General features: G+C 45.7%; 1 protein-coding gene across 1 annotated transcript in view; it reads left to right on the plus strand.

Annotated features, from left to right (window-relative positions):
- The first annotated feature begins 5,191 nt into the window (after positions 1-5,191).
- The window catches only part of LOC310763668 (cholesterol 24-hydroxylase-like), a 29,962-nt gene continuing 19,283 nt past the window's right edge, over positions 5,192-15,870 (plus strand). The window contains exons 1-4 of the mRNA XM_083616217.1: positions 5,192-5,379; positions 11,673-11,750; positions 13,170-13,251; positions 14,401-14,471. Of these exons, the coding sequence (XP_083472343.1) occupies positions 5,243-5,379; positions 11,673-11,750; positions 13,170-13,251; positions 14,401-14,471 (368 nt within the window). The 5' untranslated portion in view covers positions 5,192-5,242. The remainder of the gene's footprint in view (positions 5,380-11,672; positions 11,751-13,169; positions 13,252-14,400; positions 14,472-15,870) is intronic.

The raw sequence follows: 15,870 nt of genomic DNA on the forward strand, positions 1-15,870 counted from the left end.
TAGGCTTTATTTCACCCAGGTCAAAGACCCAGTCTGGCACCCACAAACCCATGTGCATTTGCATGCACACAGGTTGGGAGCCTCAGTGCCAGGGGTCAGCAAACTTTTTCAGCAGGGGGCCGGTCCACTGTCCCTCAGACCTTGTGGAGGGCCAGACTATATTTTTTTTTTGGGGGGGGGGGAGAATGAACGAATTCCTATGCATCACAAATAACCCAGAGATGCATTTTAAATAAAAGGACATATTCTACTCATGTAAAAACATGTTGATTCCCGGACTGTCCGCGGTCCGGATTTAGAAGGCGATTGGGCCGGATCCAGCCCCCAGGCCTTAGTTTGCCTACCCATACTCAATACCATGCCTCTGGAGGCTTCACCCGAGGCAAAAAACCTGGCTTGCCCCCCCAATAGCTATGACACTGACCTCCCCTTTGACATATATGAAAGAGCCAGCATCACTTGTTTCAGATGTCTTGTAAAGATTTACTTTTTTGCCCATGCTTTCCTTTATCCATAAAATTGGACTCTATGTGGTTTTTTGTTTTGTCTTGTTTTTATTTGCTCTTACTGGTTTTTATGTAGTGCTATTTTATTGGGGTATAGGTAGTATTTTTGTTTGCTTGTTTGTTAATACTGTATACTGTATCGCATAGAGATTTTCAAAATGTTATGCAGTTACTTTAATTAAAATAAAAATGAAAAAATGAAAACAATGGATAAAGGCATGGTGTTGGGTGCTCTTTAAAAAGCAGTGAATGAAACGCAAAAGAAAGAAACGGCAACTGTGGAAACACCCAGATCTATAATATTGGGCTGCAGCCAACGTTCTCTGTCCGCTAGCACAAAGGGGCATTTGCAGTGCTGTGGAAGGCAAGGGGAGGGCACTGGGAGAAATCAAGGGGTGCATATGTCAGTGTTCTCCCTTCTCACTGTACTCAAGCGTCTCCCTCTTCCATTCCTCAGCTGCCTTAGGTGAGAGAGATAAAGATGTGGAGCCCTCAAATATTTAATGGTAACTTCACGCAATGCATTTCACTTCTGGTGCCTTGTGTTGTCCTCAACATAAATTCCCCGGCTCGATGTAGTAATTTAGAACAAATATTTCAAATGATAAGTGAACATCCATATTGGTACAACTTCCATCAACGGAACCTTCTTTAACTGAACAAGCTAAGTGACAGGTTCTTTCTTAGGATTCTATTCATCTTTGTTTGTTGTAGACATCCATCTGTCTCAAGAAGTCACTGAAGTGACCTCCCTGGGGTGCAAGCCTTGGCAGTGTGTGCGGAGTTCCTGGGATGCTCAGATAACCTCCCTCTTGGCCTCACTGATGTGGTCCAAAGGGAAGCAGAGCAATACGCTTAGCACCAGCTTGGCTGCAGGAGTTGCCAGGAAGGAGGTGTACAAGGTGCCACCCAACTGTCTTAAAGACTCCACTCTGGATTTGTGTTGGGTTTACTCCTTAGCCCTCTCCTCTCCCGAAGATATCCTGCAACACAGGAGAGGTTTGAAACCAGAGTTTTCCTTCTCCTAAATGGGCTACCTTCCCAGGTTGCCAAGCCCCATCTGCCCCTCATTTCCCTCTACAGCATGTGCAGAAACCACCTTCTTAACTGTTGGACCCACTGTTGGTCTCATCCTCTCAATCTGCCAGAGCCTCTCTTCACATGCAGGGGAAGTCCCTAACTCACCAAGGGTTTAAGGCCTATTGGCTACCCTCACCTGGTTTAGCTGTCCAGTTTAAGCTGTTCTGGGGTGTGGTTGCTGTCACATGCTGACAGCTTCTAGAAGCCACAGGTGAGAGCCAGGTGGAGACCAAAGGTGGATAAACTACCTCAGAAGGAGCACGATGTGTTCCCCATCAGAGGTTCTGTCCCTCCCTTAAAACACCATATACCCCCAATGCATCTTAAAAAGCAGAGACATCACCTTGCCAACAAAGGTCCGTATAAGTTAAAGCTATGGTTTTCCCAGTAGTGATGTATGGAAGTGAGAGCTGGTAGTGATGTATGGAAGTGAGAGCTGGACCATCAAGAAGGCTGATCGCCGAAGAATTGATGCTTTTGAATTATGGTGCTGAAGGAGACTCTTGAGAGTCCCATGGACTGTAAGAAGATCAAACCGATCCATTCTGAAGGAAATCAGCCCTGAGTGCTCACTGGAAGGACAGATCCTGAAGCTGAGGCTCCAATACTTTGGCCACCTCATGAGAAGAGAAGACTCCCTGGAAAAGACCCTGATGTTGGGAAAGACTGAGGGCACAAGGAGAAGGGGATGACAGAGGACGAGATGGTTGGATAGTGTTCTCGAAGCTACCAGCATGAGTTTGACCAAACTGCGGGAGGCAGTGGAAGACAGGAGGGCCTGGCGTGCTCTGGTCCACGGGGTCACGAAGAGTTGGACACTACTAAACAACTAAACAACAACAACAACAACAACAAAACCATGCCAGAGATGTGAAGAGCAAGGTTGAAATCAGTAGGTCCAAGCTATTTGCTAACTGCCTTGTGTATTTAGAAAGGTGGTATACAAATTAAATTAAATGGTCAGGTATGTGGTCCTCTTGCTGTTGGACTCCAACTCCCATCTGCCCCAACCACTATGGCCAATGGTCACATGTAATAGGAACTGCAGTCCAACAATATCTAGGGACCCACAGGCTCTCCATCTCTCCTGTGGCTTTCTCTTGTATCCGATAATCAAGGCAGAAGTAAATCATACTTTATCCTGGAATCTGCAGTGAGTGCCCAGCGCTGCTCAGGAATTTGTAGAAACCAAAACATATTTTGATTTTAAAATGGATAGTATAAATTGTGAGTTTGGGCCCTTCAGGCCCCAAATCGGGCAAAGTCACACCAAGGCCACGTTTCTGCCTGCCATCTTGATTCAAAATGGCACCCGGTGTCCAGGTGTCTGCAAAGACTGCTGCTCCCACTTTGGGAATCCTTGTGCCACGTTTGACAGCAGTATCTCAAGCAGTGGCTGAACTCATAGAGAACAGACAGACAGACCACTTTCCATAATAAATAATAGATAAAAGTAATGGGGTACCTCGGGTTACAGACGCTTCAGGTTACAGACTCCACTAACCCAGAAATAGTACCTCGGGTTAAGAACTTTGCTTCAGGATGAGAACAGAAATCGTGCAGCAGCAGCTAAAGTGGTGCCTCAGGTTAAGAATGGTTTCAGGTTAAGAACGGACCTCCAGAACGAATTAAATTCTTAACTCGAGGTACCACTGTAACAACCATACTAACACTGAACTAGTATGTCTGGGCTTCGCAATTCTGCACTGTGACTTCCCATCTTTTTTTAAAGGCTGACTCCTTTTTGCTATTACTTTCAGCTGTTTTAAAAGAAGACTTGAAAGGAAACACCATATTGAATCACCAGAGTTTTCTTCATCCGTGTTAGACAGCACACACCTATCTTTGTAGCTGTATCCTATTGCAAACTTAGGAGATGCGGAAGAATGACTTTTATGCTCGACCTTTGAGCTGTATTGTTCTAATTCTCAGTTACTGTGATTGCCTTCCGTTGAGGTTGCATTGCACCTGGTTAACCATTTCTTAGTGACCCACCTTTGGACAGGAAAAGGGAATGAAGAAAACATAAGCATTTTTATGGCATTTACTCCCACATGGGGTAGTGACGGCCATCAACTTGCATTGCTTTAAATGAGGACTAGGCAATATCATGGAGGATAAGATCATCAGTGGCTGCTAGCCATTATGGCTATGTCCTACTTCTACTGTTGGAAGCATTATGCCTTGTTGGCTACCAGTTGCTGAGAGCCATAGATGGGAAGAGAGCTGTTGTGGTCAGATTCTGTTTGCGGGAATCCCATGGGCATCTGGTTGGCTCCTGCAAGACAGGATACTGGACTAGATGTGGATACTCAGTCCTCACTGGCTTGGTTGACACATTTTTCAACTTCATCTTTCTTTCTTTCTTCCTTCCTTCCTTCCTTCCTTCCTTCCCCCCAGGGGGAAGAGGGCGGGGGTGCAGACTCCCCCCCCCCGGAAAAAAACACTCCAGTGTCTCCAAGAACCAATTCTTCTTCTAGCAGGGAAAGAAAGGGAGATTCCTGGTTGAGGATTTCCCCCCTTGCTTTGGGAGGTTGGGCTGGGGAGAGAAGTTCCTTTGGACCTGCTCCCAAGCAAGGCGGGCACTCGGGGCTGCTCTCACCCTTTCCTCACTATCCTCCGCACACCCCTCCTCCTCCTCAGTTGGGGCTACTGCACATGGGGAGGTAGGGAAGGTGACCTAGATGATCAGAGGTCTGGAAGCCAAGCCTTATGAGGAACGGTTGAAGGAGCTGGGTATGTTTAGCCTGGATAAGAGCAGACTGATAGGAGATTGCCATCTTCAAATATCTCAAGGGCTGTCACATGGAAGAGGGGAAAAGCTTCTTTTCTCCTGCACTGAAGTAGGGTTGCCATGTCTTGAAGAGCAAGAAAGGGCACAGCCTGAGCTGCTGCCAGCCCAAGCTGGGGAAAGAGGCCCTGCCATGCCCGTGTGCCTCTTTCGCCGGCTCGAGCTGGCAGCAGCTGCAGCGTGCAGAGCAGCCTGCACCTGAGCCAAACAAAAATAAAACATACCTACCCAACCCTGACAGTTCGTTTAAAATGGTTGGGCATGCTGGTCCCCCCCCAAAAAGACATGTCCAAGATTTCCCGGATGTATGGCAACCCTACTCTGGAGGATAGGACTTGAACCAATGGCTTCAAGTTACAAGAAAGGAGATTTTGACTAAATATTCGGGGGGGGGATTCTGACAGTAAGAGCTGTTTGGCAGTGGAATGGTCTCGCTCGGGAGGTTGTGGACTCTCCTTCCTTGGAGGTTTCTAAGCAGCGGTTGGAGGGCCATCTGTCATGGATGCTTTAGCTGCGATTACTGCATTGCAGTGGGATTGGACTCGATGACCTTCAGGGTGCCTTCCAATTCTACGATTCTTTGATTCTATGTTCCGACTGGGTGCTTTGGCATTGTACCAACTCCTAAAATTAAATCCTTTGGTCTTCCGAATGGACCATCATTTGGTCCTTCTGACTCAATCTGATTGCAGGGACTGTATGTTTAAGTAAAGGTTCCTCCTCCTGCATCCCAGCCTGGCTCCTCCCAAACTCAAAAGGGATTTATTGCCAAAGCAACAACTCCAGGACTCCAATCTCCAAGGCAGAGTCATTCAAACTTTGGAGGCTTGGCATTGCAGCTTTCTGGCTCAAGCTCCTGGCTGTCATGGATGAGCCAGAGGTGATCTGGGGCTTGCTGCGCATTTTGCTCGTGGTGGCCCTTCTGGCTTTTGGCCTTTATTGCTGCTACATAAAATCAATCCACATGAAGTATGATCATATCCCTGGCGCCCCAAGGGTGAGGTAAGAGGCTGGTGGGGTTGTGATACTTAATGGGAGATGCCACAGGGAGGGGGCTGCTAATTCTCTTGGACCTTCGTATCGTAATGTACAAATGTGTGTCTTGTGTGTCTTGTGGCCAGACTTTGACAGGAGGAGGGGGCAGGGTTGGCAGGGCATTCCTGCACAGGAGGAAGGAGGTGGTGGTGGGCTTTTCGCCTCAGGTGGCAGAACTTCCTGACCCTGGTGTTGCTGGTTGTAGTATCTGGAATAATAATTTTAAAAATGAACAGGCATGCAAGTTTACGATGTCCCCTTTGTCGCAGTGGGATGGGTCATGGGCTGTTATTTCTGGGATGGGTAATGCATGTTCCTTGGAGATTCGTGTGAATGAATGAACTTTATTACGGTCACAGACCAGGATAAAAAACAACAACATATAAATAAAATAGCAGTTAGGATTTTTTTAAACTGATATATGTTGGAGCAAATAAGGACAAAGAAACAAGCATAGGATAAAACATCTGAATAAAGTTTAAACACGGATAATGGATGGATAAAAACTGATAATTAAAGCAGATAAGAACTAAAAACAAATAAAAACATGCAGTTAAAACAACTGTAAGAGGCTGCAGAGTAGAAGCCTCTGAAATAGATGACACTCACAGCATTAGAAACTGATGTGCAAATATGGTTAAAACAGGCAATTAAAACAATGTACAACAATAAATTTAGAAACAATGTGCAACAATAAACTATCCCAGGGAGTTGACTCAGAGTCACCCATGGAACCGAGTTTGGGGATTTTCATGGCGGACTATTTTGAGTTGAGCGATGGTTCTGCACCTACAGATTTGTACACAGAATCTGGCGACCATCCAGGTCTTCTTCTTATCTTTGCCTAACAGCAAAAGGTCAAATTTTTGCTTTTGCGGGAGGTCGGCGAGCCCCACCAGTAGGGGATCAATGAACTTACTACGTGCCTCTTCGTAAAAGGGACATTTAAAGAACAAGTGTTCTGGGCTTCCTATCTCTCCCAGTGGACAGGTGCAAAGTCTCTGGGCATAGGGGACTTTACTAAAGGCTCCATCCAGGACCGGCGATGGAAGAGCCGTGCTTCTGGCGAGTGTAAAGGCCCTTCTTGCATTTCTAGATACGAGAAAGAAGAGGTATGCTGCTGGTGCGGCTATATATCTCTCAATTTCTCCAATTTTATAGTCGGGGCACCTTGCGCAGTCCTGTTGTCTCTCGGTATCTAATATTCTTTGCCTGACCGTGGCTTTTGCCTGGCCCAAGCCCAGACTTAGAAGGGCTTGAGGGGCAAAACCCAGTTTCTGGAGGGTGTTCAGAACTGCAGTCTGCCAGCCTGACTGGAGTTGATCGCAGAGGATCAGTGGGGCTATCCCTCGGGGGGAGCAGATTCAATGTCAGCCATTTGTAAATTGATGTTAATCAAATGCTAGCCTCCACTCTCATCATCCCCATTTCCAATCTCACCCATGAGTTTGAGACACATCTGGGGACTTGGAGGAGAGCTCTAAGAAGTCTAGATTGAACTCTCTCAAGGGGGGAGAAAGCAGAGGAAGGCGGACCCAAAAAGGAACCATACAGGAGTAGTGCCAAAGTTTTGGCCTTGTATAATTTTAGAGCTGCGGGGACGAAGAAGCCCCCTTGTGCTCTGAAGAATTTAAGAATACAATTTGCGGTTTTTCCCGCTGAGCTCCCGATGGAGTTTATGTGTAGTTTGTTGGTTCCTGAGGCCTGTACCACCATTCCTATATACGTGTAGTTTGTTGCTTGTTCTAATTTATGGCCTTGGAATTCCCAGCTTCTAAGCTTTGGTTTTTTCCCAAAAGCAAGTATCTTGGTCTTTTGATAGTTGAATTGGAGACATTCAGATTCACAGTATGCTGCGAGCTTTCTTAGTGCTCTTTTGAGTCCAATGGGGGTTCTAAATAGAATTACCGCATCATCGGCATATAGCAGGACCGAAATATGCCGATTTGCAAGCTTCGGCGGGTGGAGTTCTGAGCCACTGAGTGAAGATACTAAGTTACTTAGATAGAAATTAAATAGTAGAGGGGCCAATAGGCATCTTTGCCTGACTCCTTTGAAGGTTTTAATAGGGTCCGTTAGGTGTCCTGACTCTAAGAGCCATGTTTGCGTGCAGGCGGACATTTAGCCAGTTGTTCTATATTATAATAGTGGAGGTTCAGCGTCCTCGTACAAAGATTGGAAGAATGAGACCCACAGGCTAGGGGGAATTTGTGAGGTTAAGGGGAAAATAGCTTTATGGGTGCCAGAAGTTACCAGTTTCCAGAATAGTGTCTGATCTTTTGCTTTTGCCGCACTAATTAATTCTAGCCAACATTTTCTGGTATGGGCATTCTTTTGGTGGAGTATTAGGTCTTTATACTCTTTTTTTAGGGCACGGACAGCAAGATAGGCTTGATGTCTAACAGAATTTTCGGCTGTCAGGGCAGCTTTGTAAGCATTTTGCAGGGCTTTCTTTGCCTCAAAGCAGGTGTTATCAAACCAGGGTTTATTTGATGTTATTGGTTTAGTTGGCCTTTTCTCTGTGGTATTAAAAAGATAGGGTTTCAATTGTTGGAGCAGGCTCTCATACTTGGAAACTGGGTCCTCAGGCCTAGGATTATTCCCAAAGCCAGTAAAAATTGTACGGGGTTTTTCAGAGGTTAGAATCTTCTTCAGTTTGGAATCAAGTGCAGGGGTCCATTTGACTCAGCAACCAGGTCGCTCTTATGCGGCGATCTCTGCAGGGTATATATTTGTTCTCAGGAAGGGTGACTTGTTTAACGGAGACACCTGGAGGTGCAAAGAGAAATGGTCCCCCTCTATGATTGGGAGCACTTTTAAATTCAATATTTTTGTTAGCAATTCGCTGTCCACCAACATATAATCAATTGTGCTGGATCTTACCCCAGACATGAATGTATATTCCCCGGGGATGTCACCCCTAGTGCAACCATTTAGGATATGAAGACTTCGCTGCCTAGAGAGTTTGAGGAGGCAGGCTCCAGCAAAATTTGAATGTTGATCCTTTGACTGCCTTGGTAGTTGTAAAGCCTCCAGGCCAAAGTCGTCAGGGTACCCTATTTTTTGCCTGTATTTGGTTTCTAAACTGAGGTCATCAGGACCTAACCTTGCGTTTAGGTCACCCACCAGCAGGACCTTTGCTCCCAGACAGTTTGTTATCACTAACCTAACGTAAGAGTCCAGTCTATTCCAGATGCCCTCAATATCGGGGTTTTTTTGCTTGTTGGGGGGATATAAGCATTGATAATTAGTAAACTGCAGTTTCCCCGGGATATGAGAAGGGCCGTTGCTAGGTGGTCTAGGGGGGACAGCTCATTACAGGTGGCGTTTAGGTAGAGTGAGATTAGGATGCATAATCCCCCCTTGAGCCTCCCTGGTCCTCTGCCTGCAACCGCTCCCACTGCATATGTATAGTATCCTTCCAATGATGGGTTTTCAGCCGCCCACGTCTCTTGGAGAGCGATGATGTTAAAGTTTTGATGCTAGAAGGGAATGTCTGTAGAGTGGGAGAGGCATCTGGACCAGCCTGCAACATTCCAGGAGATGATGTTTAGGGCAGCAGTTGATTCTTGGGTTTTTAGATTCCAGGCACTCATAGCTGTTTTCTGCTGCTGATTCCTCAGGTCCTTTGAATTTGGCTCGATTGAGCCGCAATGTGGAGGAATGGGGAAGCCTTTTGAGGGAAAGACTAATTTGGGGGTATTAATTTGACCTTATTTCATTCCTCTGCATGAATAGCTTCTAGGATTCCCAGGCAGTCCATGAAGATTGAGCCAATTCCTGGCGCTGGCACCACTAGTTTGACTTGTTGTGTTTTGGATTGGGCTATTGGAGGGGGTGCAGGAGAGCCCATTTCTTCTGGAGACAGATATCAACAAGTTGTCCATTCCTCGTTGGTTAAAGGCTTTGATTTGCAATTGATGTAATTAAATTCCATGGGAGGAGGCGGGGACTTCCTTATGGTCGAAAGTCTTTCAATTAGTGCATCCTGGGAAAGTAGGATCTGCTTGAGGTAGGTTGTTAGGAGTTGTTCATCCTTTGAGGAGAAATCCTTTTCTAGCTTATTTGGCGAGGGCGGGGTTTTGTACAACCTGCCAGATTGTTTAAGATTGCCAGCCTCTGGGTAGAGCAGCTTACCGTTTCCGACACTGTTGGATTCTGCAGTGCTGGTTTTGGTTTTTGATCTGGCTGGCCTATGTGCTCCTAGAAGTGGTAAAGGGTCTTCGATGTTTTCGAAGAAACGGTGCACAAGCAAGCCAGCCCTCAGGAAATTGTCTTTATTTGAAAGGGTCTGTTTAGTTGAGAGCCCGTCCTTAAAAGTCACTATAGCCCTATTTGGGGCCGTATCATGAGGGAGGAATTTTACCTTGATGATATTTTCTGCTGTCACGAGGCCCCTGGTGACTATTCCGATTTTTTCGGGAATATTTACTTTTCTTTGAGCATATGATGGGTGTCCTCTATTTGTGGGAAGTATTGTGAAGGCAAGTTTGTGATTATTTAACGTTAGCTTCCAACAAGTCTGCGTTGTTTTATCTTGATCCTTTCTTGTTATGTTAGGGTACACGGGATTTCTTTGCGATGTCAAGAGAAGGCTTGGTTGCATGGGAGCCAGAATTTCCTTTGGTTTTCCTATTTCCCCACTAGAGGGCGGTGTGTGATCCGCTGGGGCGTGGGGCTTTTCCTCAGAGTGCTTTGTTGGCATGCATGAGTTTGTGATTTTCTTTTGGGTTGTAGGAGCAGAGTTCTTTGTTGTTGTATTCTCCAGCAGCTTAAAGAATTTCTGGAAATTCATTTTTTTAGTCCGGCAGATCGGCGTTCCCTTTTGGCCTCTCAATTTGATGTTTTTGGTCTTCTTCATTTTTTGTGTTGAGCATTTTCTCTTTAAAGGTCGGTTTCTTGGGAGCAAGGGACCCTCCCTCCTGCACTGAATTGTTTCTGTTTGTTTTTTTTGTAATCGAGTCCCGGTTTAGTTTCACCTCCATTAGTCCTAGTCCCAGATGTCATGTGAGGGAAAGCGACCTCATGGTTCTTAATCAATTCAGTTAGGGTGGTAAGCAGGTTCATTTATTTTTTTTAAATAATTTTTTTATTAATTTTCCACATATATCAAAACACAACACAACTGACAATACACAAACAAACAAACATACAAACACGTATAATTTCATAACCTCTTTTTCTTAAACCTTATTTCAACGACTTCCCCATACCTCCCTTTTCTGCATCCCTATTTTAAACTTTTCCAGCAACCCCTAATTTCAATTACTTATAATTCACTTTCTTTAATCCTTTTTCTCTTACTCAATTATTTGTCACTGCAATTCTGTTTTAGGTGGTAAGCAGGTTCAAGCTTTCCGAAAGGAAATTTTTAATTGGCTCAAGTTCTTTGCTTATCTGTGTGAAATGAGTTTTGAGTAACTCTTTGAACATCCCTGACAAGTAGAAGATAAGGTTGTCCGGGTACTGTACCCTTAAGCTGTTTGGCCATTTGTCTGTCTCAGTCGGCTCAGTCAGGGAAGGGCACCTTAAATTCTCTCCTGATAGGGAGGGGAGGCTTGTTTGACATGGCTTCTAGGTTTTCCAGGAATAGCTCCTGTTCTAAACTTGCTTCAAGTCCCTCTTTGGCTAGCTCAGCTTGTTTTAGTTCTGTTGCCAGGTCCACTCCCTCACCTCCAACGTTAGATTTTTCCTCCCTTCCATTCCAGGTGTGGTCAATAGACCATTCATGAGAATGGAGGTTTCCAGGATTATTTGCTTGATCAGCCTTGGGATGGAAGTAGGTTGAAATTTTGGCCTGTTTTTTCTTTGGGGGAGTTGTTACAGGTTGTGTGGGTGAAATCCCCAGTTCTTTGCAACATTGTCTTGTAAGTACCATCTTTGTACTCAGAAATAAATGGGGCTATTTTATCCAGTCCACAGCTTTATGGGCTTTTCAAGGGAGGTGGTTCAAAGTTGATTTAAGTAGCTTTAAAAGGGAGGGGAGGTTTAAAAGTCCACCCGACAGCTCCCGGAGTCTTTTACTGGTAAAAGTAGGCAGATATTTTCATAGGTTGAGGCTTTTTATCAGGGTAATTTGATCATTAGAGCTTCTACTCATGCAGCAGAGACTCAGTTGAGGCTTGATCCGGCGCCATCTTCCCCCCACCAATTGGTGTGTGAAATCACATAGGCACTCCTGAATTGATTTCAATGCAAAATACTGTATGATGTTCTTCATATGGTTTCATATCCTGTTTCTTTTTTTAAAAAAAATGCAGCTTTTTTCTTGGACATGGGCCACTCATTTGGAAAATGGTTAAAAACCAGGAGCCATTGGGTGATCTCTTTCTGCAGTGGTAAGTTACTTTCAATTTTTCAGAGAGCTTGGTATAAGAGGCTATGTACAGGGGTCAGCAACCTTTTTCAGGCGTGGGCCGGACTATATTTTGAAAAAAAAAAAATGAACGAATTCCTATGCCCAACAAATAACCCAGAGATGCATTTTAAATAAAAGCACACATTCTACTCATGTAAAAACACCAGGCAGGCCCCACAAATAACCTAGAGACACATTTTAAATAACAGGACACATTCTACTCATGTAAAAACACGCTGATTCCCGGACCGTCCGTGGGCCGGATTGAGAAGGCGATTGGGCTGCATCTGGCCCCTGGGCCTTAGGTTGCCTACCCCTGGGCTATGAGCTTCAATGCAAATTCAGACCAACAATCTATGTAGCCAAGAACCTTTTCCCCAGCTGGACATGTTAGGGGAAACATAAGTCACTACTCACAGAATGGGAAAGTGAATAGGAAATTGTAATGGTTATAGGGGTTGCTCGTGCATAAGTTGCCGCCACTCCTGGCTAGGTTGCCTGGTTAAACCTTTTCTGTCTGGACAGCCCTTCACTTCGTGGCTGCTTCAGTCGCTAGCAGAATCCGTCAGTGGGCGTTTCTTGAACCTCTTCCAGCATAGAAGTTCTTTGACGCCAAGTCTCCGCCTACTCTCCCTGCGCGGAAGTCTTCTGCGCAGGGTGGGTGTGGGCAGCGGAGGACCCGTGCTCTCCCCGCTGGTCTCCGGCGAGGAGTCCTGGAGCCCTCTCACCGATTCCCCCATCTGCCCCCCTTTCTCCCTGGTGTCATGCTGATTTCCTTCCCCAGCCGATGAGCTGCCTCTCTCCCTGCTGGGCCCTTCTCCAGCATCGCTTTGGAGCCTTGCCTCCGCCTCTAGCTCCAATGGCAGTTCCCTGACAGAAATGTAGTCCCAGTCTGTGCAAAACAGAGTGCCCTATGGTTTGCCAGAGTGCCCTATGGTTTGCCATAAAATTGGAGGGATGGGGAATTAAGAAAGGAATGTGCAGCCATCTACACAACTCTTATGTAGCACGAACCCAACCCAATATGTACATTTCCATTAACTCTCTTGAGTAAAGGGAAGGTGGGGTATAAAATCTAGAAATCATCAACTACGTCCTTGAAAGTTTATTTTGCTTGTTAGTAATTTACAAGAGTTTTCTACAGCAAGGGCAAAGTTGAAAATTTCTACTTCCAGTCCATGAATGACTTCAGATATGAAATATTTTCCATATACAGTGGTACCTCTGGATGCGAACGGGATCTGTTCCAGAGCCCCGTTCTCATCCAGAAGCAAACGCAACCTGCATCCGCGCATGCACAGGTCGTGATTCGCAACATTCCATATAACTTGCTGGTTGTTTATCTCTGGCAAGCGTTCCCTTTCCTTTTTAAATACTTTGGGTGACTTTCTCTTCATAGGGCTGAAGAATATGGACCAGTCGTGCGTTTTAATGTACTTCACAAAGCTGTGGTCTTAGTATTAAGCCCCGACGGAGTGAAGGTACTGTCACAATTCTACAACTTCAGAGGTGCAATAGTTTATCTAGGGCTTTTATTCCCTTTGAATGGTTACTGGAGATTCACCTGAATTTTGAGACCTATGGTTTATTTGTGCACATGTGCAGGCTGACCACAGGTGAGGAAGTTCCAAAGCGTAAGCTGCTCTGATAGACACTACATCACCGCTAGGCTTCTAATACCTTTGGCGCTTCCAATAAATCCCATAGCTCTCACTTTTTCCTTAGACCCCCTCCCTCTAAAATGGCCTTCCCCAGCTTTGTGTCCTCCAAATGTTTTGGACTACAGTTCCCATCAGCCCCAGCCAGCATGTCCTGAACATCTGGAGGACACCAAGGTTAAGCACAGAAAACTGGTCCAGGTCCCAACATAATCCGTGATAAGGTCATGGAACAGCCTATAGTCACAGGAAATTCAACAAGGTCATAAAGGAAGTGGTTGCCTTCAGCCACCACCATTAGGCCTAAGGAACCAGAGACTTGTCTTGTTTCTAGCAACTGGAAGGCTCAAGAGGAAGTGCTTATCCATACTGGTCTTCTAACCACAGGTGCTCGTCCTGAAGGAGTTCCAGGGATAGCTTCATCATGACAACTCTGGGTTCATACATGTATACTATGTTCTTGCTCTCGGACCTGGACCTTTTTTGGCACCGCGGTTCTCAAGGACAAGCGGTGGTGGTGACTCCACCTCCTTCTCTGACAGCCCTAGAGGTTCTTCAGCAGGTCCCAGATGGTCCCTCCAGTGGATCCTCAGGATTGGTTTCAGGGGACCCTGCCTGCTCCTCAAGGTCCTTGACCTGTAGGGTATCTTGTTTGTCCCCTGTGGGTTCCATGTCAGGTACCAGATCAAGCATGTCTCCAAGTTGCTTCCCCTACCATGTGGGGCTGACCCATCTGCCAAGCAACATCCTGTGCAAAAGATCCACCAAATTTAAGCAAAGTATTCTGAAATAACTACCCTCAATTGCACCCCCTGTTTTTAAAGGCAGAAGGAAGGTACCCTCCCGCCCCATCCTCAAATTTGAGCCCAGCACACTGATGTTAGAAATCAGTTCTCCTAAATTTAGCACTTGCTATTCTTAGTAATGAGATTAACCGAATTTCAGAAAACTGACCAAAGGATTTAATTTTAGGAGTGCCTGTTGTCATCACAGTACCCAAAAGACCAAGAATATGAACGTACTTGTAATATATTTGGAGAAAGGTGAGTTAATATAAAAGTAAGTTACAATCAATAAGTAAGATGAAATGACAGCCAATTTCCAGCAAATTTGTTGGGTTCTACTGGACAGATGCTACTGCTGTATGGGAATTCCGTTAAAGGAATCCAGGGTGTTACGTACTGAGTTGAATAAGATCCAAAATACAGTAGTGTGATTGGTCCTAGAACAATAGGATCCAGAATGCAGCAGTCTGATTGGTCCTAGAACAATAGGATCCAGAATGCAGCAGTCTGATTGGTCCACAGGAGCCACCCAATCCCGCTCCAGGTGGAAGTGAATCCGCAACCTGATTGGCCTGCAGGAGAATCCCGGAATTAGCCAATCACGTGGGGCCCAGTGTGTTAATAATGTATATAAAGCAGACATTCTGGGGGAACTTCCACTCCTCCTCACCACTATGAGCTGAATAAAGAGCATGAAATCCACTCTCAGCTCCGAGTATATTTCACAGGGGCTTGCCATTCTTTCGTCCGTACCCCTGAATGGGGCTTAGGGCCGCGCAAGCCCCTGGGAGCATGCGGGGAGGGGGGAGGGTCTGGTGCCCGGCTCCATGCTCTCCCCAATATTGTTTTCCCTTACTGGCTTTCACTGGAATCCGGAAGTCAGTTCTGTCCCGGGGTGGGGGGACAGATAGTCGGAACCAACGCCTAAGCAACCACTCACATGTGTGTATTTTAATAAAGTTATGGCCAAAATTATGCCAAAAACCTTAAACAAAAATTATGTGTGAATTGTGAATTATTATGGGGGGGGGCTTGGGGGACCTCCACATGCAACTCCAAGCTGCTACACAGCCTTTTACCTAGTTAGCTGTGGAAGTCTTCCTGAATACGCCATGCAAACCATAGCATAAGCAAGAACAGCCCCAAAGTGGCTCAGAACAGAAATGGTTGACTAGGTACGCAGCATGCTCAGTAGATAGAAACACCATGTGGCTCAAAGGTTAACAACTGACAACCATGTGGCTCAAAGGTTAACAACTGACAAATATTTATGCTGCAGTTTAAGGGTGGATACATAAACTTTTTCCCCACCTGCCTGGCTTCTGGTAACCTGTGATCCCAGAGAGGTGACTTTTGCAGCTGGGTAAAAAGTGAGTGGAGAATGCACTGCCTCTTTCCTCCCCTACAGACGGTGACTTTTAAAGGTGTTTCATGGAGACTGTTTGCAGACCTAGCTGCCCATTATGCATAAGACCAGCCTCAATTTGTGACCCACTAAATTATATGTAGCCCAAGAGATTTCTATGGGGGTCTGCCAGAGCCTTGATAAACTCCCTGTTCTTTTTGACTGCCTGGAGGCTGCATAAAGTAAGGATGTCTGGCACCTTGCATGTCACAATCAGTGGGTGGGTGGTACACATTTGGTTGCAGCCTTTCT

The sequence above is a fragment of the Podarcis filfolensis genome (assembly GCF_964270895.1).
Source record: "Podarcis filfolensis genome assembly, chromosome: 1".
Classification (NCBI taxonomy): Eukaryota; Metazoa; Chordata; class Lepidosauria; order Squamata; family Lacertidae; genus Podarcis; species Podarcis filfolensis.